This window comes from Biomphalaria glabrata, chromosome 7 (genome assembly GCF_947242115.1).
Source record: "Biomphalaria glabrata chromosome 7, xgBioGlab47.1, whole genome shotgun sequence".
Lineage (NCBI taxonomy): Eukaryota > Metazoa > Mollusca > Gastropoda > Planorbidae > Biomphalaria > Biomphalaria glabrata.
This window is the reverse complement of record NC_074717.1, coordinates 11,956,154-11,980,468: the sequence shown is the minus strand read 5'-3', so window position 1 is coordinate 11,980,468 and position 24,315 is coordinate 11,956,154. Positions and strand designations below refer to the sequence as shown.

The 24,315-nt window shown below is 36.1% G+C and overlaps 1 protein-coding gene across 1 annotated transcript in view; it reads right to left on the bottom strand.

The window, feature by feature from the left end:
* Nucleotides 1-20,575, bottom strand: part of LOC106054545 (kinesin-like protein KIFC3) — a 38,160-nt gene extending 17,585 nt beyond the window's left edge. The window contains exon 1 of the mRNA XM_056035670.1: nucleotides 19,709-20,575. Coding sequence (XP_055891645.1) covers nucleotides 19,709-19,817 — 109 coding nt within the window. The 5' untranslated portion in view covers nucleotides 19,818-20,575. The remainder of the gene's footprint in view (nucleotides 1-19,708) is intronic.
* Between the last annotated feature and the right edge of the window lie 3,740 nt (nucleotides 20,576-24,315).

Sequence of the window (24,315 nt, the reverse complement as noted above, 5' to 3'; positions counted from 1 at the left end):
AACTACCACACGCGTCGAAAGGGTAAACAGTCATCAGCTTCGTCAAGAAGAAATTGTCTTTGGAAACAAATTATCATAGGCCTACTTGTTTTCAGCGACATATGCAAGTGAGACATGGAAGTTATCTGCCAAAATTGAGAAAAGACTAAATGTGGCTCAACGAAAATGGTTGAGACGGATTTTGGGAGTAAGTTATATAGACTGGGTCTCAAACAAGGAAATTCTATGCCGAACTGGGAGTCGAATACTTAGTGAGGTTGACAATGAAGGTTGACGTCCTCGTATAACTAGACGCCACACTTTCATTGACGACCTCAGAGCAGTGGACACCATCGGGAGGAGGCTTCAGACATTGCCAGTGACAGATCTTCGTGAAGACAGCTTACCGCCCAATGCATTAAACGGCGCGGGAGGATCTATATTAAGTAAGTAAGTAAGTAACTTGTTATCTGATTACACAAAGACGAGAAGTGTTTCACAGTTGGACAGGATTCAGCTTGATATGCATTCCCTCCAGCTTTCCTTACCCTTTGGTGGTTTAGTTTTGCTATCGGTACATCACCTCATTATCTCTGCCTGTGGTCCCTTCTGGGGCATAGGCCACCAACCAGCTTCCTCCAGGCATATCGGTTCTGGGCGAGTCTCTCCAACTGTCGCCACGTCTTGCCCATCTGCTTGGCATCTGCTTCTAAATCGCGGCGCCATGTATTCCTGGGCCGTCCCCTCTTTCTCTTTCATTGGGGGTTCCAGGTATCGTAACATAGACTTTTAATTTATTCCTAAGACCTAATAAGATCTATTGGGACATTTGTTTTTACGACAACCGCTGACGAGAATGTCACAAGGACAACACTGTAAAGAAGAGGCAAATATATTGACACCAAATGTCTTATTTAGTCCCAAGTACCGATGTCTATTAGAATTTTCACTTTGGTTAAAGGAGCTTACTATAGTGCCTAGAACTTTCAAGAGAAATAGTGTCAGGTGATATCAGAGTTTCCATTGCACTAATATTTGATTCAGTATGTCAAAATAATATTGAAAAAGAATATTCTATTCAACTATAAACGTCTATGCATTTAAGTCAATAAGCTATCAAATAATCGACCATCAGTTTTTTAAAAGTCCATAAAGATTTATCAAGAACAAATTCAAAATAAATTGTTTACTCAGCGTGATTCGAATAGCATCGAACAATCGATTATCGTTCCTTGTCTTCCATATAGCACATTAACCTTTCATCTAGATTTTATTTTGTAACAGCAACAGTTTTTGTATACACAGGAAGTCCTAGGACCTTGTTTCTCTACTTGCAAAGTCTACTGGCCACAAGATAGGAATCGAAATCGATTCCGATTGAAAATGTGAATGAAGAAAAATGAGATGATGTAAGTCGTGCAAAAAATAAAGATGTCATCCCAATAAATAGGCAATTATTAAAAAAAAACAGTGTTATTAGAGATGTTTTGCTCTGGGGTTTAGTGATATTAGAGATGTTCTGCTCTAGGGTTTAGTGATATTAGAGATGTTCTGCTCTAGGGTTTAGTGATATTAGAGATGTTCTGCTCTGGAGTTTAGTGATATTAGAGACGTTCTGCTCTAGGGTTTAGTGATATTAGAGATGTTCTGCTCTAGGGTTTAGTGATATTAGAGATATTCTGCTCTAGGGTTTAGTGATATTCGAGATGTTCTGCTCTAGGGTTTAGTGATATTAGAAATGTTCTGCTCTAGGGATTAGTGATATTAGAGATGTTTTGCTCACAGACAATTCGTTCACTCAATAGTAACATATTGTTAATATTACATGTTCTGGTCGCGTGTTTAATTTGTTTACATTAAAACTTTTGTAGCTATTTTTTCAAAAAAAAAAATTGTCGTGTAAACGAATTGTCGGGTGAACGAAATGTCGGGTGAATGAATTGTCGGGTGAACGAAAAGTCGAGAACGATTTGTCGGTGAACGAAATGTAAGTGAACGAAATGTCGTGTCCCCTTGCTATAGGGTTTAGCTATTGTCATGATATCGTTGAAGAGATAGACTTGTATTCTCTTCGAATCATCTGACATGCGGATTCGGAGGTGCCGTTGATATAAGACAAACACTACTAAGATGTAATAAAACGACACAGTGTATTTAATTTTCTTGAGTTTCATTCTATACAAGAGAAGAGACGTGCTCGTGTCGAAAGTGTTGCCGATATATTGTATTGTTAGTTCATCTAACGACTTGATACCATAAGATACGGAGATTTATTAATGTTATTATTATTACATTGTTAAAATTCATATGTTTTCAGTGAACTGATAGTTATGAAGACCGCATTACGAATGAAGAGATAAGAAACAGGAATAATACAGCCATAGGACCCCACGATGACCTGCTGCTAACCACTGTCAACAAACGTAAACTCAAACTCTATGGCCGACCACATCACAAGGTCCTCAGGGATCGCAAATGAACAGCACAAGGAAGATGATAAAGAGGAAGACAGAGAAAGCGATGGGAAGACATCAAACAATGGACAGGCCTGCCAGTGAATGCAATTCTTTCCAAGGCAAAGGACAGAGAGAAATTTAAAAAGACGGTTGACAAACTAAGGGATAGGTAAAGGTGAAGTTAAATGTGAACCTGGCCTAACTGATGTTATTGAAAGATTATCTAGTTGATCGAATTGTTTCTCTAATTCAAAGCCTCAACCAAAAAGAAATATTTTCCCTTTAGTTTAGGGTGGTATTCCCGTTGTAGCGCTTTGCAGTTCACGTGTATAATATGAAACACTATTTTTTAATTGTTGTTTTACATTCTATTTCACTTAAATGCATAAACAGGACGGACTGACGGAAGGATGGACGGACGGACAGACATTCCACACAAAACTAATAGCGGCTATTCCCCTTTCGGGGGCCTCTACAAAACGTAACTACTTTCTGTATAATGTCGTCCCAACAAACCTCTAGTCCTTTCCTTCCACGCTCACGCATTTGAACACTTTCACTTTTCCTTTCCCCCCTTTTAGTGACACCAAGTAACTCACGCACATGAACCTGCACTCATGATCATCTGATCATGCGACATCACATTCTTGCGACTAGCCTTGACCCTGTGTCCCGCCAACAGGCCAACACGCTTAAGCGTGACGGTGATACTTGAGACTTTGCTGTAGGTCTAATATTATGCCTGAATTTATTTCAAACTACTCGGATATGACCCGCGACCAGAGGGCCTTAGTTCGGGTATTACCGATCTAGTATCAAATATAAATTCCTGTGAAAACGGGTTTACGTAATTTGTTAAAAAGTTTCGTTCTTTAATAAAGATAAATTTGGGTATATTTTTTTTTATTTTTTAGGGACTTCCGGTTGTTGGTGGGACATTAAGCGTACAATACGGTCTCCAACATGATCTAAGGAACATTTATGCCAAGTTTTATCAAAATTGGTCAAGCGGTTTTGATTTCTATGCGGGACAGACATACATACATATTTCTTACATTCCACTTTATGTGTTAGATATTGCTGTAAGACATTATGTTACTGTAAGACCCTAATTAAAAGTAAATAAAGTAAGTCGTGACAAGATCATTTTTGCTCACATGATCTCACGTACAAGTTACTGAAACAGACAGGTCGTTAAAATACATTTACAGAGACAGATTAAGAGAAAGGGCGCATTGATAGACATTAGGATATGTATGTATGTGTGTGCGTGCGTGTGTGTGTATGCATGTGTGTAGTATTTATGTATGTATATAGTATGTATGCATGTTTGTATGTGTTTGCGTGTGTGTGTATGTATGTATGTGTATGCGTGTGTGTGTATGTATGTATGTGTATGCCTGTGTGTATGTATGTATGTATGTATACATGTATGTGTGAGTGTATGTATGTATGTATACATGTATGTGTGTGTGTATGAATGTATGTATACATGTATGTGTGAGTGTATGTATGTATGTATACATGTATGTGTGAGTGTATGTATGTATGTATACATGTATGTGTGAGTGTATATATGTTTGTATACATGTATGTGTGTATGTATGTATGTATGCATGTATGTGTGTGATAGAAAGAAAAGATAAGACTGATAAGTGGATAACATAAAAGGACCTTTAATTTCAACATAACCCACAGACATGCTATGCGGATATCACATTCCAAAAGATTCAATCTCTGTGTCAACCTTTGCCACCTCATTGACTAGACATACACGGACACTTCTGTTGACTAGAGGCAAACAAACGTCAAAATTTTTCTTTGAAAAAAATTGCCCATTTTATTAGTGCCCCTGTCATGTTTTAGAATCGAGTGTGTTGTGGCCCTTTCTCTTGTGACGACTTTACCTGTAGTGAACAAGGACAGAAGATATTTCATTCAGTGCTACAGTCAAACCAAAAAATCCTTTCCAAATGCTTCTAGTACTTCTTGATGGTCTGCTATTTACTTAGTCTACAGCTGTCCAAGATTGTGGTATTTTTTAAAGTACAATATAAATTACAATATTAATTTCTAGAACTCTATCAAGAAATACGCATGGCTTTGTAAACTGTAAGTGAAAATGAATAAATAAAGCTTGTCTTTAAGTCCGAAGATCAATGAGGAGTGTGGTATTTCATGTAGCCAAGCAGTCCAAGCTATGACCTACATATTTTGCCACATCCAACGAAGTTCAAGTATTCTTCTCGCCGTCTATGCCAGTCTTCAGCAGTAGCTTTCGACTATTTGTTTCGTCAGGCATTGCATGGAGTCCAATGTAGAAAGTCGTATGTTGGAGAGGTTCACGATCAACTCAACAATGTCAAGGACGCTCAATTAAACGACCTTGTTGCCAACTCAATAAAGAAAGTATTGAGCAATGATTTTAACAATTTCTCAATGCGTAGCAGTTCATCTCGGTATCAACTCTCGTATATTAACGCTTATTAGTTGCCTGTTTGTTTTTTTTTTAAAGTTACAAGTCATAGAATGAAAGTCTACTGTTTCCTTCATATCAAAATTATTTTGTGCTATCAACGGAAGTGCTTTAAAAAGTTGGTTTCTCCAGAGCTAAAAAGTGCACAAAATTATGTACATTTACAAAACTTATCAATACGTCATACTTCGTCCACCGGAAACACCACAATGTGAGCTATTTCTAGTGTGTTCGCCATGGAGGAAACGGTCCAATCTTCATGCAGACGTAGTTTACAAAAGGAAACAAAATGTCAAAAGTGGGTCAAGCAGAAACTGGTAACAGAATATAACTTGAAAATAGTTCTGTGTCGATCCGAGATATTATTGATGTCAAATAGTAACTAAGAAACCTTTTTGTCAGTTTGTTGTTTTTTTACTTCAGCTTTTAACACGGAATCAATGACCTTCAATGACCTTGTAGGGTTTACAGTGCTTGCATAATTATAAATTAGGAAGCTACGTCGTGGCGCCTCTAGAGTGGCAGCCCTGTCCACTAACAGAGGATCATCACTCTGAAGATCAGCTTAACTGAGAGGCGCCTACAGATTGTATATTGTATGCCCTACATAGCAATCGAAATTTGTAACACAGAGCATCGCCAGGCATTAATAAACCATTAAATATATTTACAACCTAGATTATGTATATAGAAAATACCTAGCTCGAGGCAAACTTTGGTTACTATCCTTGGACCATCGCCTCTGTTTTCCTCAATAACACCGGCCTTACCTGTAGTACCGTCAATTTTTCTTTTAAATTAATAAAGTTTTCATTTGTAACTACAACGAAAGACTTAAAACTATTTCGCTTTAAGGTGTTAAGATAAATAACAAAATTGTTAATTATGATCTAGGTTCACAGTCAGCAATAAACTTTTATTTGTAACCAGAGTGAAAGACTTAAAACTATTTCGCTTAAGGCGTTAACAAATGTAAAGTTTGTGGATCAAAATCAAAATATTAATAAATTTAAAAATATTCCATCTGATCCAATTTAAAACTGCTAGCTGTAACTCAGTTACTAATACTATATCGTCTTTAGCAAAAAGAAAATAAATCTATTATCACAATATGTAACATACGGGCTGCCTTTTTTTTTCCAAACTATATTGACTTCATTATTTTGGTTAAATATTGATGCATTTTAATGAAACGGGTGAAACCAGGGCTTCATCTGCTTTAATTTGGGGAAAATATATAGGTCGTAGCTAGGATTTCATGTCCACGTATAATCCTGCTAATAGTTCTTAATCCTCGGACTAAAAGACATTCACTTTATTATTTCAATGAGAATCATTTCATTTTTATGCAAAGAGCAATTTGGTCCCAAGTATAGGACAAGAAAGGTATAATGATTGAAAAAGAAAGGTCTGAAGATAAAACGAGAAAGGTCTCAAGATAGGACAAGATTAGTCTGAAGATAAAACGAGAAAGGTGTTAAGAAAGTCAAGAAAGGTCTGAAGATAATACGAGAAAGGTCTTAAGAAAGTCAAGAAAGGTCTGAAGATAATACGAGAAAGGTCTCAAGATAGGACAAGATAAGTCTGAAGATAAAACGAGAAAGGTATCAAAATGGGACACGAAATGCCAGAAGACGGGACAAGACTGCCATGATTGTAAGACGGGACAAGACTGCCATGATTGTAAGACGGGACAAGACTGTCATGATTGTAAGACGGGCCAGTGTGTATAGCAGGTTAGATTATCCTGACTCTAAAAAACTATTTCCTAACTCTAGATTTGACTGCAAGGATTGGCAGGGTGTTATTTACCTACGTGTTTACACGTAATCATTATTTTGCGGGTTTACAGGGCGCCATCCTGTATTTCTTATGTTGTTTGTTCCAGCTGGCTAAACACGCCCCAAACATCGTCATTACCAGGAAACATTGGTGACAACTGAGTCATAGTAGACTTCACAACGTCACCTTTTAGATTTACTAGGGAAAATATTGTCACAGGATCAGAGGCGGAGGACTGGGTCGTATGGAAGGTAGAAGTCGTTTAAAACGGAATTTAATGTTAGATAGAGTTGTTTTATTTCTGTCGGAACTCTATAGAAAATTATATTGTTTTTATTCATTAATAATATGTTTGTGTAAATGTATTTATCAATATGAATTGAATTCTTTTTTTTTTTACTTATAAGAAAATTAGTGAAGGAACATGAAACGAATTGCTAACATATAAGGTAAAAGGTAATATTGAACTTATTGAAGAGACGTTTTTGCCATCCACTTCTTGAAGTATAGCTGTGATGCGTTGTGTTGCGTTGTAGCTCCAGACAGTCCCAAACTACTCACAATACTTTTTTTTTACTTACATACTGATTAGAGTAAAAGCTTGAAATCTTCTTTTAAACTCAATATTTTATTCACAAATATCTACAGCTTTTCAATATCCATTTTAAAATATTTATAATACCAATACAATCACACGGTTTTATTGTTGCCTATGCATATATCTCAAAAAAAAAAATTAAGTCTACTCAATATTCACACCTGCCTCCTCTTTCATCAGCTAATTCAGTTCATCCGTCTAAAAATAGCTTTGTCCAGTCATCACACACAGACCATATAACCACCTACGTAGGACCTAATCATCTTCATTTTTTCGAAGTAACGTCTGTATAAGATAAGAATAGAGGTTGGAATTTATCGCGCCGTTCATCGCGCGCGAAAATCAACCAGCAATACCTGGTCATATATTCCATGCCACCACGTGACTAGATCTAGGTCATCTCTCAGTTCTACAACATTCAAAGTGAGGACGAAAACACGCGTGTGAAGTGGAGCGTGACCAGTGCGTACACTACTTGCAAAGAAATGTGAACACAAATAGGACAGGTACATTAGGTCGTGACATCCACGACTGAGTCAACTGCTGCTTCACCAGTCTCCCAAAACTTTGTTTGTTTGTCCATTCGAGGAGGAGAATAGACGAAAAAAAATGGGAGGGGTAGATAAACAGTTTTCCTACTAATGTGAAAGTACAATGGATTGTATCATAGAAAATAGAGACGTGACTTCAAAAGAGAAGATGATTACATCCTATGCGTGTACATAGGTCAATCTAGTCTTTTCGGGAGAATGATTGTTTGGGGGGGGGGGAGCACAATAAAATGAAATTCTAAAGAAATAATGGTTAAACAAAGCATTACTTCAAATACTGGGAATCTTAAGATAAATCGTTCTGTTTCTCTCACTGCCTCTCTTTCTCTCTCTCTCTTTCTCTCTCTTTCTCTCTCTCTCTCTCTCTCTCAGCCATCAGCTCTATGCTTTCTCTGTCTCTGTTACTGTGATTTTCTACCCCCGCCCCTTTTGACTATGCCAGTCTCTCTCTCTCTCTCTCTGCCTTTTTCTCTCTTTCTGCGTTTTTTTTGTGTGTGCTATTCTTTTGCAATTTTTTGACTAATATTGTTAGACATAATATTTCTTTCATAAACAAAATACATCAACCACATACTATTTTTAGATTATGATTCATCCTATTAAATTGCAAACTCTTCATGGGTTCAAAAATTCGAGAAATGGACGGGTTTTCTCAAAAACGACTTTCCTAGAAATTAGACAGTTTATTCAGGCTTATATATTTGGGAAAAAATAACTAACGTATTAGCCACACAGCTTACTTTGACAGATACAATTTCCAAAAATACAAATATCTTCAAATTAAATTTAGCTCTGCGTGTTTTCTTTTATCCAACACGTCTTTAGAGGGAGTTCCCGCAGTCGACTCAAATGTTTCTTTGTATTCACTAAAGAGTTGAATGAATAAATAGATGTTCATGAACATTTTGTGCACCGTATTATGTAGAAACCATCAAAAAAAAATAAAGTTCCCCTTTCAGACCTTGTGGTCTATAGGGCAGATGGCGTAAAGATTCTGTAGTCTACGGTTAACGAGTGTGTCATGTGGCCAGCACAAAGACCAACCACCTTTACTTTTCCTCAACTTATGTCAGATACCGATTAGAACTTGGCGGACTCAGGGGCGCTCGAAGATCCTGAGATAAAAAAAATCCATGTCTTCACCAGGATTCGAACCTCGGAACCCGGTTCGGAAGCCAAGCGCTTTACCGCTCAGCCACCGCGTCTGATAAAACCATGAGCTGGACTGTTAATAAAAGAACTTGATAGTAAAGAGCTCAGTTGAAAGACTCCTTACAATAGCGAAGTATGACAAGAAATACATACAATTGGAAAAGTGTAGGCCATCATCAGCCTCATAAAGTAAATTGTGGGCCATCATCATAAGCCTCATAAAGTAAATTGTAGGCCATCATCAGCCTCATAAAGTAAATTGTAGGCCATCATCAGCCTCATAAAGTAAATTGTAGGCCATCATCAGCCTCAAAAAGTAAATTGTAGGCCATCATCAGCCTCATAAAGTAAATTGTAGGCCATCATCAGCCTCATAAAGTAAATTGTAGGCCATCATCAGCCTCATAAAGTAAATTGTAGGCCATCATCATAAGCCTCATAAAGTAAATTGTAGGCCATCATCATAAGCCTCAAAGTAAATTGTAGGCCATCACCAGCCTCATAAAGTAAATTGTAGGCCATCATCATCCTCCTAAAGTAAATTGTAGGCCATCATCATAAGCCTCATAAAGTAAATTGTAGGCCATCATCAGCCTCATAAAGTAAATTGTAGGCCATCATCATAAGCCTCATAAAGTAAATTGTAGGCCATCATCATAAGCCTCATAAAGTAAATTGTAGGCCATCACCAGCCTCATAAAGTAAATTGTAGGCCATCATCATCCTCCTAAAGTAAATTGTAGGCCATCATCATAAGCCTCATAAAGTAAATTGTAGGCCATCATCAGCCTCATAAAGTAAATTGTAGGCCATCATAAGCCTCATAAAGTAAATTGTAGGCCATCATAAGCATCATAAAGTAAATTGTAGGCCATGATAAGCCTCATAAAGTAAATTGTAGGCCATGATAAGCCTCATAAAGTAAATTGTAGGCCATGATAAGGAGACATTGACTTTTCTGTTACTTGTTAAAAGAAGAACAAGTTTGATTACAGCACTGACCAACACAATTCTAAACATATTTTGTATTTCGTTTCTTTGTTTTTGTGTGTTGGTTTTTTTATGTTTCGGATGTTCCTTCAGAATTGAATAGCCCAAACATCCCGCTGAGCGACGGAGCATGGCGGAAAGTAAGGTTCGAACCCGGGACTATCTAAACTACAGCCCAGAGCGCATATCAAACAACCTGGTAGACACCATTTTCCGTGACGTGCATCACCGATGACAATCCTGCTCTGACTAAATATATTCAAAGAAGTAATTTTATGGGGGAGGACAAAAAAAAACGAAAAACCGGTTTGGGGCGAAAGTCTGCTGTAGGTGTGAGGCATGTGACTGAAATAACGTCATGAGTTCTAACTGAGGGGTTGAGGTGGAGGTGGCAGGTGTTTAAACGTTGCGCCAGAGTGTTTGATCAGATTTGAGTTTTCAACGGATGGACTGAAAAGACGATCCAAGAATGTCAACTATGTAGACGAGTCTGTCAGCAATGTATTCAGTAAACAAGTTTCATAATGAAACAAGCCAAGTACTATCTAAGGGAAAGAACCTAAATCGCAAAATCGCTGCCATATCACTAAGTACTGCATATTTTAATTCCCTTTGTTCTATATAATATAAAATTAATGAATTACCACTAATTGATTAAATAATTGATTAATATTGGTTTATTTTTTTTTATTGATTCTCGCATTGTCATGGACTATGAATAATTGTGCAAAATTCAAAATTTCATTTTTCTGTCCTTTTGATTAGCGAAGTCCAAAACTAGTGGATCTATTTGTAAACTTTTGTCAGTGTCTCCCTCACTAGAAACAACAAGTGAAGATAACTTGCTCTGTGTCATAGAACTTTTAAATATTTGTTTGTATCAATGGCCATTCCGAGAATGACCGCTCTTCTGAACAAAATGTCATAGGCAATGTGAGAAATAACATGCATTCTAGGACAATGTTTAGAAAACGTGTACCCCTTTGCGCCATGGATGCTACGCCACTGGCTTTATCTGTGAAGCATCTAATCAGATGTTTAATCCTTAAATTATAAAAGAGAGAGACAGAAAGAGGAGCGGAGAGAAGGATATCAAAAGATTGGACCAGAAAACCTTTCGCACATTTCTTACGAGCGCAACACTTTAAAGTGTGTCTCAACAGAAGTGGTGTCTAACCAGTAGTGGTCTCACCAGATGTGGTGTCCAATCAGAAGATGTGTCTCACCAGATGTGGTGTCCCATCAGAAGAGGTGTCTCACCAGATGTGGTGTCTCACCAGATGTGGTGTCCCATCAGAAGAGGTGTCTCACCAGTCTCACCAGATGTGGTGTCTCACCAGATGTGATGTCTCACCAGATGTGGTGTCCCATCAGAAGAGGTGTGTCACCAGATGTGGTGTCTCACCAGATGTGGTGTCCCATCAGAAGAGGTGTCTCACCAGATGTGGTGTCTCACCAGATGTGGTGTCCCATCAGAAGAGGTGTCTCACCAGATGTGGTGTCTCACCAGATGTGATGTCTCACCAGATGTGGTGTCCCATCAGAAGAGGTGTCTCACCAGATGTGGTGTCTCACCAGATGTGGTGTCCCATCAGAAGAGGTGTCTCACCAGATGTGGTGTCTCACCAGATGTGATGTCTCACCAGATTTGGTGTCCCATCAGAAGAGGTGTCTCACCAGATTTCGTCTCTCCACATGTGGTGTCTCACCAGATGTGAAGTTTTACCAGAGATATGTATCACTTGAAATGGTGTCTGCAAAGATAAATCTATTGAATTTGAAACTAAATGTAAATATTAACACCTCTACCAAACTTTAACCTTACTATAAACTTTAAACTTATAATACGCCTTAAAACACCCACTGCTATCTATAAGAATCACCCAGTGCTAAACAATACGCAGTGGTACCGATATATCGTAGACACACAGAACCAGGTCTTATAAGATTATATTCAAAGCACATGCTATTCATTATGTTAATTTTTTTGTTATCTTTTGAATGGATTTTGAGGCCCGGCTCAATGTCGCAATAAACTGCGGTGTATTACACAGTGTAAAATTCTTAGATTGCCGCAAGTGTGAAATCAATGCCCTGATACTTTGTGTGTGTGCGTCTGTGTGTGTGCGTGGTGTGTCTCTGTGTGGGGGTGTGTGAGAGGGTGGAAGGGGTGTGCACTGAATACCAAGGTACTTTTTAAATTGAATAGCAAGAACATTAATAGCGATTTTTTTTGTCTCAACAAAAGACTTTGTGTCCATTAGAACAAGACAAGATTTTAATATGAATGCTTTTTTTTTGTTTTTTAGTATGAACTAATTATCTAAAATAATAATAATAATAATTTTATTTATAAAGCGCTGTTAACAAACAAAATGTAGGCTCAAGGCGCTGTAATAACATTACAAACACAAACACGACGACTAAAATAAAAAACTAATCTAAAAAAGTTTTAAACAAGTAGGTCTTAATGTTCTTCTTAAAATGGTATAGCATGTTGTCTATCTGAGATCAATGGGGAGTGAGTTCCAAAATTTAAAAAAATGTATTTCTTTAGACCTGACAGTTATTTTTAATGAGACAAAATCCTATATGTATAATGTAAAAATCCTTTATGTATATTTTTTTTAAAAACTCTGTATATTTCACAGAAAAGATGTTAAAAGAACGTCAAGAAATACATATCATTTCAAACATTCAGAAAGTCAGATTATTGTCAACTGGCTCGGCCTTTGGGTCTAAATACCAACAAAACAAAAAACGCACGTAGAAAAACCCGATTTAACAAACAATCTAACTCTGCATGTAAAGTTGCCAAAGTTAACTAGCCCTGGCCAAGCATCGGACAGCCACTGAGTCCTCGCCAAGTGTAGCGATGAAAACTAAATTTGTTGAAATCGACCAAATCAAGATAAATGTCGAGTTCAACTAACATAAAAATAGCCGGATTATTAAGTTCATAAATTGGAATGAATCTTCAAAACCTTGAAATAGTGATTTTCTATTTATACGAAAATGCAAAAGAAAATTGTTGACTGTTAATATGTGCGTTACAAGAGACATTCCCCCCCCCCCTAAGTCCACGTGCATTCTGGGAATCCAAAACTTCATAAAGTTGTTGTTATATACGTGTGATAGTATCGAGTTTAAAGATCTCCATGATTTACAGGTGAACTACTTGATGCTGTCTACACAATCGAAGCTGTACGATAAACAAAATACAAATATTGATTTGTGATTTAATAATTGATTAGGGCAGCGAGGCAAAGAATCAATAGTAGCGACAAGTATCGATAGAACTGAACAAGAGGGGGGGGGGGCATTACATTTACAGGAGTAAAGTTAATTAAATTGGGAACGATAGAGTCAGTGGAACCTGATTATAATATTAAGGATGAAAAGTAATAATAACGATTCCATCGTAATAATTGCAGTTCGTAACAAAGTATGAACACCGAGAATGTAAGATTACAGTTTGTAACTATGTATGAACATCGAGAATGTAAGATTACAGTTTGTAACTATGTATGAACATCGAGAATGTAAGATTACAGTTTGTAACTATGTATGAACATCGAGAATGTAAGATTACAGTTTGTAACTATGTATGAACATCGAGAATTTAAGATTACAGTTTGTAACTATGTATGAACATCGAGAATATAAGATTGCAGTTGATAGCTAAGTATGAACATCGAGAATGTAAGATTACAGTTTGTAACTATGTATGAACATCGAGAATGTAAGATTGCAGTTGGTAGCTAAGTATGAACATCGAGAATGTAAGATTACAGTTTGTAACTATGTATGAACATCGAGAATGTAAGATTACAGTTTGTAACTATGTATGAACACCGAGAATGTAAGATTACAGTTGGTACCTAAGTATGAACATCGAGAATGTAAGATTACAGTTTGTAACTATGTATGAACACCGAGAATGTAAGATTACAGTTGGTACCTAAGTATGAACATCGAGAATGTAAAATTGCTTGAAAGAAAAGAAGAGAATAAAACATGAAATTGTCCACATTGGAAGGGGCAAGGAAGGAATATCTACAAAAGTAACTCAATTAGAATCTAGCAGAGCTCTTCATCTATGGCGAGAAAAACAACAACTATAAATAGCTTTTGGCGATTTTGGTGTGTAGAAAAAAAAGGAAATGAAGTTATAATCATAGACATTTATTATACCAAGTCCACAGACATATATATATATATATATATACAATATCTAAACTGGACATGAAAATCTCTAACACTACACCAAAATGTCGTGAAAAACTTCCAAAAGCTGAAACAAGGCGTGGTTTTGTAAGGTAGTTATAACAAGTAAAGTTGGGGTTTTTGTGTGTTTTTTAACCCTAATGTATGTAACAAATAATTTAATGTTTAGATCTAGATCTAGTATTTGAACATCGAAAATAAGAGCATTATTATTATTTTTGTAATTTTTAGATGCTTAATCTAGAAAGATCTAGGTAATTAATCTATTTGAATGTACCTAAGATGATTAAAATCAACAGACTCGAATTATTTCGATCTGGGATTTTCGAAACACTATCAAAATGTAAATTAACAGGAAACGGCTTTATTCCATAAATTTAATAGCCCATTCTATACAAAATCCGCAGAAAGGTTTTGCATTATTTCTAAACTTTGAAAACTAAAGAATTTTACTTTTCTAAGACAGAAAAGATCGATTTTCCTAGATTCCGGGCTTGAAAAGGAGTTACGTACATAACAATATATATATATATATATATATATATATATATATATATATATATATATATATATATATATATATATATATATATATATATATATAGGTCTGTGATCTGATAATTATCAGATAAGAATTTGTTTCCGTTATATATATATATAGGTCGGTGGTTTTAATTTGTGTGTACTGTATAGCACTAGTCTAGAGAATCAATTCTTCTGTTTGTTGCTCAGATTTGTTTGTATTGAGTTGGCAACATTGAAGCTAAATTTGACGTCATTGGTATTTAGTATAGCGTCCTTGACATTGTTTAGTTTATCCTGAAACTCTCCAACGCAAAACGAAATCATGAACTGCTTGCTTCCTATTCTCATGTTAGTGTAACACCTAAACTCAAAATCTACAAGTTAATAAAAGTTTCTAAATGTACTCATTGCCTAGTTCGGGCATTTAATATTTGCCCCCCTCCCCCTAAAACCATTCTGACAGATAAGACCCATTTATCTGTTCACTTTCGATCCCGCCAATCGTCCAAACTGCTAACAATGAAAACGTCACACGTCTAGACCACCAGCAGATCAGACTGACGTTATAACATCATTTGATATAGGCCCTTTATATATATATACATATTTACGTTTTTACAAGCACTTCGTTCTGAAAGGGTTCGACTCTAAATATCGATTTAAATCACTTTTAAATGCTTAAATAATACAGAGGGCTTTGATCGTTAAAAAACGGATCACGTTAAAAGCCACACAAAGTGGAATTCGTGTGAAAATGTCAGGTTCTTGGACCTCGGCCATATTTCAAATCAACTGATAGGATAAAAGAAGGGAAGATTTTTAAAAAGTTGTTTTTAAAAAAAAACACACAAAAAAAGATCTAACGATATTAAAATTTAATTGTACCTTTTTTAGCAGCCCGTTTAAGGAAAAAGATTATATTGGGTTAGCGCTTTCTGTGTACAATTCTAAAAAGAAATAATAATAGCATTAGTGAAAATGTAAGTCTATATGAGTTCAACTTATGTGCAACGACTCTTGTAGGTCTTTTCCTTTTAAAATAAAGTATTCATATTTATGCAAATACATTTCAACCTTTTTTTTCCCTTCTTTTCTTAATGATAAAAAAAGTTCCTGTTTAGATAAATTTTGTCAATACAGTCACATATTTAATTAAACACTATCGAAAAATATAACTAATAATCGAAATTTAGTACCAAGAATTTATTTTTTTTCAGTTTAATGCTGAAAATATTGAAACCCGCCTGAGTGGACTGATTCGAGGGCCGATTTTGAGTTTGTTTCCACACAAACTATCTTACTTGTTTTGTGGTTTTCTTATGGAAATATTCTCATACGTAGATATGTGAGCTATTTTTCAATATAGAGGGGAAAAAATCAAATTTTAATTAATTAAATACTAAGATCACAATGATAATTATTTTTCTTCTACGGTCTGTTAACGATAATTATTGTCTTTAATTGTCGTGTGGTGAATGAGTTTTGAGCTGACGTCGCAATGGCCCGGAGTTGGAACCCGCTGATATCTCCTTTCGCTCTGCAGATGGTTTGGGCTGGGACTTAATCATCCTCATGACTAAATGTCTAAAACTTGTAATACAAAACTGGACAAACAACTTTGTGGTCACTGTTGTGAATGTAAATGCAAGAGTTTGCAAGAAATGTGTGAGTTGAACCGACCCACGTGGGCCGCATAGGAGTTTTTTTTTTCATTCATTAATTTATAGAGCTAGGGTAAAAGGGACTCTGCTACACTCAGAGCCACATGGAAGTTAGTTGAACACAAGACACATTGTTTATGCTGCCATTAAATATGACAACTGGACATACCCACAAGCTGTCTTCCAGTAGCTCATGTAGTACACATACTTTAGATGTAAATCTAGTCCCAAGTTTTTTGTGTTGAAGTGATGAAATTTTATGAGTACTAATTGGTAGCTGTTAACTACACCTGTGACTAATATAGTGGATCTCTACAGTGTCTGTCATGGTATTCACGAAACAATCAATCTTTCTTATCAGTTTAACACACGGGTTTTGTATTTCACGCGCAAAATTATTTTTTTAATATTGTTTTTTTTTTACACACAGAAAAAGAATCAATGTTTTATGAATTTAAGAATCAGTTCTTTCGATTGAAAAGAAATAACTCCCTTAAGATCTTTTTTTTTTCCTTGAATTGCTTTGCTGTTATCTTTCAAAGTGAAAGAAAAAATAACATGACAGAAGTTAGAAATGAAACCTTCTACATACCCCTCCCCTCCTTGTAGTTGTATTAATTAGCGATTTTGTTTTTCATTCCCGAGATCCCCCCTCACCCAATAAAATTAAAATAAATAAATAAAATGACGAATGACATTTAGAATACATCAATTCGTGGTTGACCTCAGACAGACTTGCATCTAGTTTACGCTCACATGAGTGATTCTGAACTGACCATATAGGATACCGTTATTATTCACCCGGGAGGTGCGGTGGCTAGGCGGTAAAGCGCTTGGCTTCCAACCCGAGGGTCCGGTGTTCGAATCCTGGTGAAGACTGAGATTTTTAATTTCGGGATCCTTGGGCGTTTCTGAGTCCACCCAGCTCTAATGGGTGCCTGACATTAGTTGGGGAAAAGTAAAGGCGGTTGGTCGTTAACCGTAGGCCACAGAAACAGATGACCTTTACAATCATCTGCCCTATATACCACAAGGTAGGAAAGGGGCACCTTACTTTACACCCAACTCTAGTACCTGAAATATGCTGGTCGTTGTACCCTCGTTAAGTCGCTCTTAGAAACAGATGACTTTCACATGCTTTGCCCTAAAAAAATCTGATAGGGGTACTTTACTTTACTTGAATAGCATGGTGAAGACACTGTCGGAGTTATAATAACACTATTGATTATTTTAGATCTAAACAGGAAAACTATATTGTTGTGTTGTTTTTTCGGGCAGCTAAAATTACTTTAAATATTCTTTCTTCCTAGTATTGGTCTTTCATTGCCTGATTACACTTCAACATGAGTCCCATTGTTGCCATTGTGTCTGTATATAACTCAAAATAACACGTTAACCCGAGAAGGCGGCTCGACAGGTTCTCGTCTTTTGATGAGTTGAAGATTTAACATTCAATTCAAAGCACAGCAATGTGAGAACAAAAAGAACAAAAATTACAAAGGAACTTTGGAGAAAAAAAAATTTATAGGAAAAAAAAAAGGGGGGGGGGGTAATTTCGTTTTTAGCTACTGAAGAGTCATGCTCAGTTTTGTGGTGCATTCTGTACTCTTCTTCGGTTTCCAATGTCGCCTAATTTCATTAGAATAAAAAACATATCTTGGAATTTGTCAGCTGGGTGAAAAGATATCAGTACACAAAAACTGTGTCGTCTGCTCGTATTTCTTTCCATATTGCAATGCAAAAAAAAATTACATACACGAAAATATTACGAAATATGAACATGGTTCTTTTTTCTTTTTATTTTCTTACACATGACCTTCAATGACCTTGACGATTTGATTCAATGACATTGAAGTTGGACCTTTTGTCAACATTTCTTAATGACAGAATGGCACGCGCTTTGAAACGACGTTATTTTGCTTTGACATTTTAATCCCACTCGTAATCATTTCCAGTTGACCTCAGAGACGTTTGAATTTTTACAAGGGAAGTCTGTATACCATATTCCATGAAAACATCCTCATATTTTACTTCATAAACCACAAACTAGCTCCTTTATTTTTCCTTACATTAGAGACAAAATGTATTGAGAATCTACAGTTACTACATTGTTCTACAATTTTGTATTATTTTATCTGGAGAGAAGTTGTGTTTTGTTTTGAGTTACATGTTTCGGGTGTTCCTTCAGATTTGATGATAATTATATCCTTGCCCTCCAACAGGGGATGTCAGCGGAAGGGTTCGTACCAAAGACTATGCAGAGCGAATATCACACGACAAGGAAGCCATTCATTTTGAAGTCATATTGAAGTGCTAGTAACAAGAGTTTGTCATCTATGAGAGCAGATAATGTATGGCCGAATGTTAAAGAGGCACAATAGTCAACCATCTTGACTTCCACGACGTATGTCAGCTACTCATTAGATTTGGGTGGACTCAGAGGCGTCCTTTAAATCCAGAAATTCGAAATCTCAGCCTTCACCAAGATTCGAACTTAAGACCCACTCAGCCGACACACCACCATTAAAGTGCTAACCACTGCAAAAATTAACTTCCATTTTTACAGTGTGTTGTTATCGACGAAAATCGCGGTTTGACAGCGTCTAGACTAGAGTATGAAAAGGTCTACAAACACTTCTGATTACAGCTGTGGACAATTCAAGTGGGCTGAACCTAGCACTGACCACACTTAAATGAAACAAATCTATAGCACTCCTCGCTTCACTGAGTCGGTCAATCTCGCAGACAACTTATTTGGTCTAGTATGATACACTCCTGGTACCAAAGGAATGACCAGAAGTATTCCTATACTTAGCTAGCCTGTAGCCTACTGGCTACTCCCATTGATATAATGATATAACAATGTTTAAAAAAAAAAGATCTATAATTGCTAATTCGGGGGTAAAGTTAAGGCAGATAAAGTATCTCGTAGGTCTACAATAGTCTACATAGAACGTAATTAAATTCTTATTGATAGTTCTTTGTCTGTTTTTATCCCCTCAAACCAATAAGAGTCATAATTTTTAAATGTATATAGATAGATCTGGTATGTAGATCTAGGATGTAATATATATATATATATCGCTGAAATTGATTTAAAATCCATAAAAGAAAATATAGACAATTTAATAGATCTATCTGATCTATGTATTCATCTATAAGGTCTGGTTTAGAACCAAATTTAAGAAGCTATGCAAAAGAAAGAATAAGATCTAGACTAGATAAGATAAGACTTGATGGTCATCCTCAGTGAAAGCAGACAACATCTATAGAAGAATTAGTTTATGGTAACCAAAATGATTTTTTTTTACCTGTAGTGTGGTCATTCTGTGCAAGACCAGGAGATATGTACAGAATTTTTCCATATTGACCTCCAATACAGTTATAATTTAATCTCAGAGAATTATATCTTTGAGACATTTTTCTCCTTTGCAATCAGCAATGGCCTTCAATGAAAATCTTTTTTTTATGAATACACAAATAAATAATCCATTTCAAGAATTGTACACAATCAATAATAACATAAATATTATTATTATTGTTATTATTAAAACTGCTAACTCCGAAACGGTTGGTTAAATAAGCAATTCTCCAACACTGGGACTCCTGCCACCAATGTTAACGTTTTTGAGACATTTTGTGACGTAAAAGTCAGAAGAGTCTAATCGGCTGCTCGTATTTACATGTTGACCAAGTCATTAGCAGGATTTCCATTCCGGGCAACTCATGGTCATAGCGCATCCGTATTTACACCGGGAGACAGTCAACAGACGCGAGCACAAGAGTCAACACGAGACAAAAAAACAAAGCAGACGGTAACTAACAGATTTTTGAATGCGAAACAAAACAAAATTAGCGAGTCAGACAGCGCCAATATTTGAACACATTCTGACCCGAGTTGGCTAAAAATGAACGAGGAAAGTTTCAAGCGAAACGAAACACACCTTAGTAGGAGAAGTACGATTAGGCTTTATTCATAAGGTCTGAGCATGTTTTAGCGACTACACACGACACGCTCATTCCGCCTACACGACAAAAACTAGATCTAGTTTTAGTAGTCTCGGGGCGTTGAATGAACGCCATGAGAGACGGGTGGGGTTGAGATAAAAGAAAACACATAAATAGACAGGTAACTAAATTAAACAGAAAGGAGACTTATAAGACCAACGTCGGCCGCGAGGAGAGAAAAACACAACTCGCGAGACGAGTAGGCCCGTATGACTAGTATTGGTGAACCCACTTGACAGGTAGCTTGTAGTACTAGATCTAGAGATACGGCTTTAGTTAGACTTTGACAAACTTTGTGTTATATTAGTTGAGGATGTTAGTTCAATATCAGTACATATCTAAGATTTAGTTGTGAAAAGGGAACTATTTTAAAAGCCGGCTAATCCAGTAAGGCCAGAAAATGTGAGCAGATGTGAAAAACAAAGGTCAAGGCAGACCCTCGTTTTGTAGCTAAGAGAAGATACAGAAAAGGCAGCAAGAAGGCAGTAGCCAATATAAAACCCAAAAGAAAAATCTTACTCTGGAATAAATGTAAGCTAACACAACTACACCAAGCTGCATTAAACTTTCAACAAACATTCTTATTAGAAAAAGACATTAACCAACCAGTCGATGACCTCTGGAATTTCATTAAAAACCATCTTAAAAGCATTATAGAAAATCAAATACCAACTAAATACACATCAAACAAAATAAATAAATGCTGGTTTAATAATAGACTAAAGAAGCTTTGTAAACAGAAGGAAAACCTATATAGAAAATTTAAAGAAACTAATGCAGAAAGAGTTTACAAAAAGTATATAAAAATTAAACACTTAACCCAAAAAGTAAGCAGACAGCTGCAGAGTGAATACATAAACAATGTAATATCTAAAGACAACAACAAAAACCTATGGTCATACATTAAGTCTAAGAAAATGGAAACAACAGGCGTAGCGCCATTAAAAGATGAACATAACATAATACATAATGATAATGAAACTAAAGCAAACATTCTAAACAAATACTTTGCATCAGCATTCTCAGCCCCAGGAGACAAAGACATATTACTGAATTTGAACCAAGTAGACAACATAGAAGATATAGTAGTACAAGAAAATGGAATTCAAAAACTATTAGCCAACACCAAACCAAATAAAGCTTCTGGACCTGATGGTATTCCAGCTAGATTACTCAAAGAACTAAGTAATGAGCTAGCCCCAGTGTTCAAAATACTCTTTCAGGCTTCACTTAACCAGGGCAGAGTACCAAAGGACTGGAAAGAAGCTAATGTCACCCCCCTATTTAAAAAAGGAGAAAAATCTGACCCAGGAAACTACAGACCAGTATCACTTACCAGCATCACATGTAAAATCCTAGTACACATAATATGTAGCAACATCATAAACCACTTAGACAAACATAATGTCCTCACACCATACCAACATGGCTTTAGGAAATATAGATCATGTGAAACACAACTAATAGGACTAATTGATGATTTTTCAAAAGGTTTAGATAATAGTGAACAAATAGATGCTATCTTACTAGATTTTTCTAAGGCTTTTGACAAAGTTCACCACCATAGTTTGCTTAAAAAATTAAAATATTTCGGCATTAATGGTCCACTGCATCAGTGGATTAAAGACTTTCTGATAGGGAGAGAACAAACTGTAATAATAAATGGCTCTAAATCAACACCGATAACAGTAAACTCAGGTGTACCTCAAGGAACAGTCTTGGGTCCACTACTATTTTTAATTTACATAAATGATTTACCAAATTGTATTACTTCAGGAACAAAAGTCAGATTATTTGCAGACGATTGCATAATATATAGAACAATAAAAACAACACAAGACACAGATATTTTACAAAGAGAATTAGATGAATTACAGAAATGGGAATCAAATTGGAGCATGTCTTTCCACCCAGAAAAATGTCAGTTGTTAAGAGTAACAAAAAAACTAAAACAAATTAATTCCACTTATCTTATTCATGGCAAACCAGTAACACAGACTAAAAACGCAAAATACCTAGGTGTTATAATAAATGAAAAACTGTCATGAAATCCACATATTGATGAAACAACAAAAAAATCAAACAAAGCATTAGGATTTATTAAAAGAAATTTCTATAAATCAAATAAGAACATAAAACTTAAATGTTATTTAACCTTGGTTAGGCCAATAATAGAATATGCATCCTCTGTTTGGGACCCCTCAACTCAAGAAAACATTAAGAAACTAGAACAGACACAAAATAGAGCAGTGCGATTCATAACAAACGAATATTCACATTTGACTAGAGTAACACCTTTAGTAAAATCACTAAATTTAGAAAGCCTTCAGGACAGAAGGCTCAAAAGTAAAGTAGCAATAATACATAAAACACTGAACCATAATCTTCAAATACAAAAACAAAATTTAATAAAATACTCTGAAAGACACAAAGATAAAGGCACATTCCTCGTCCCATATGCTAGGACAAATTTGTACAAATACTCCTTCTTCTCTAGTGCTATTAGAGCATGGAATGGGTTGCCTGAGCTAGCCAGGAAAACCAGTGACTTGGCAGAATTTAAGTCATTGGTTAATATGCATGACTAAATGCATGACGCGTAGGACGTAATCATCTTCTTTTTTGAAGTAACGTCTGTATTATATAAGATAAGATAAGATAAGATTTTACAAAACAAAAAAAAACTACACAAATGTTCAATTAAGGTCAAGGCTCTATCCCATTAAGATCTTGAAAAATTCTGTCAATCTGTGGCATTTCTGTTTCTCGAGAGATGATCTTTTCCCTTTGCAACTTGTCACGTGATAAGGAACATCAATGTTTCAATTCTTCTGTGCAGATAATAAAAGTGCCTTATAGGTCAATTCGAGGTTGTTGATTTAGGCCCAATGTTTGTGGGTAAATAGTTTGTATGATAGGAGCCGACTTTGAATTTGTGTACCACATATTCTCTCTGTTTAATTGTTTATGATCCAAATCTATAATCTAGTTTGTGGAAAATTGAGATTATAAAATTAAGCTGCTCTGGATTCATGTAGCTAATGGACCTCATTCACCAATCGTAAACAAACAACATTTAGCCACGTGGTGCTCTATCTCCTCTATATAATTTACGATCTCATGTTGAATTCATTTAATTGTTTTATCAATAAGATCACGTGACTAAATGTTGTTTGTTTACGATTGGTGAATGAGGTCCATTGTCATTACATTTTGACTGCTCTCGTATGCTATGGCGGCCCTTCAAAGAATTTGTACTTCTAGTGGTTCAAGTACTTTCCATATTATGACAACCTTCCAATGACACTTTGGTTCCGGATAATTTGTTCCATTCGTCACACTCTGTCCAGCACAGGGTCACACGTGACGTCGTATGTCTGCAGCGCCGAGTATTCATTTTATATAACAAACATTACACACGCTCTCTCCCTCTCCCTCTCTCCCTCTCTCTCTCCCTCTCTTTTCCTCTTTCTCTCCCCTTTCTCACTCTCTATGTCCCTCTCTACCCCTCTCTCTATCTCTCTCAAAAAAGACAAATCACTTCAAAAATGATGCCCTTTCTCTCCCCCCCCCTCCCCCAACCTTTTTGAAATTCGGTCGTTGGGCTGTAACCCCAAACAGCTTGTTCAGCTAAACCATTTCCAAGAAGTTATAAGTTGACGAGAGTTTTTATTAAAAAGACTTTTATGTGACTCGTGTTCAGCTTGCTTGCCCAGTTCAGCCCCCCCCCCCCTCTTTTTTTTCCCTTTTTTGTGTACAAAATTAAAAAAAAACTCCACACTTCTGTAAAAAGTAATTACTCAACTTCCAGACGACTCTACGTGTCAGTATGGCCGTGTCTCCATGAAAACAGTTGTGCAATCACTCGTTGAAAACATCTTTGCTAGCTGAGTTTCAAGATGATTCCTCA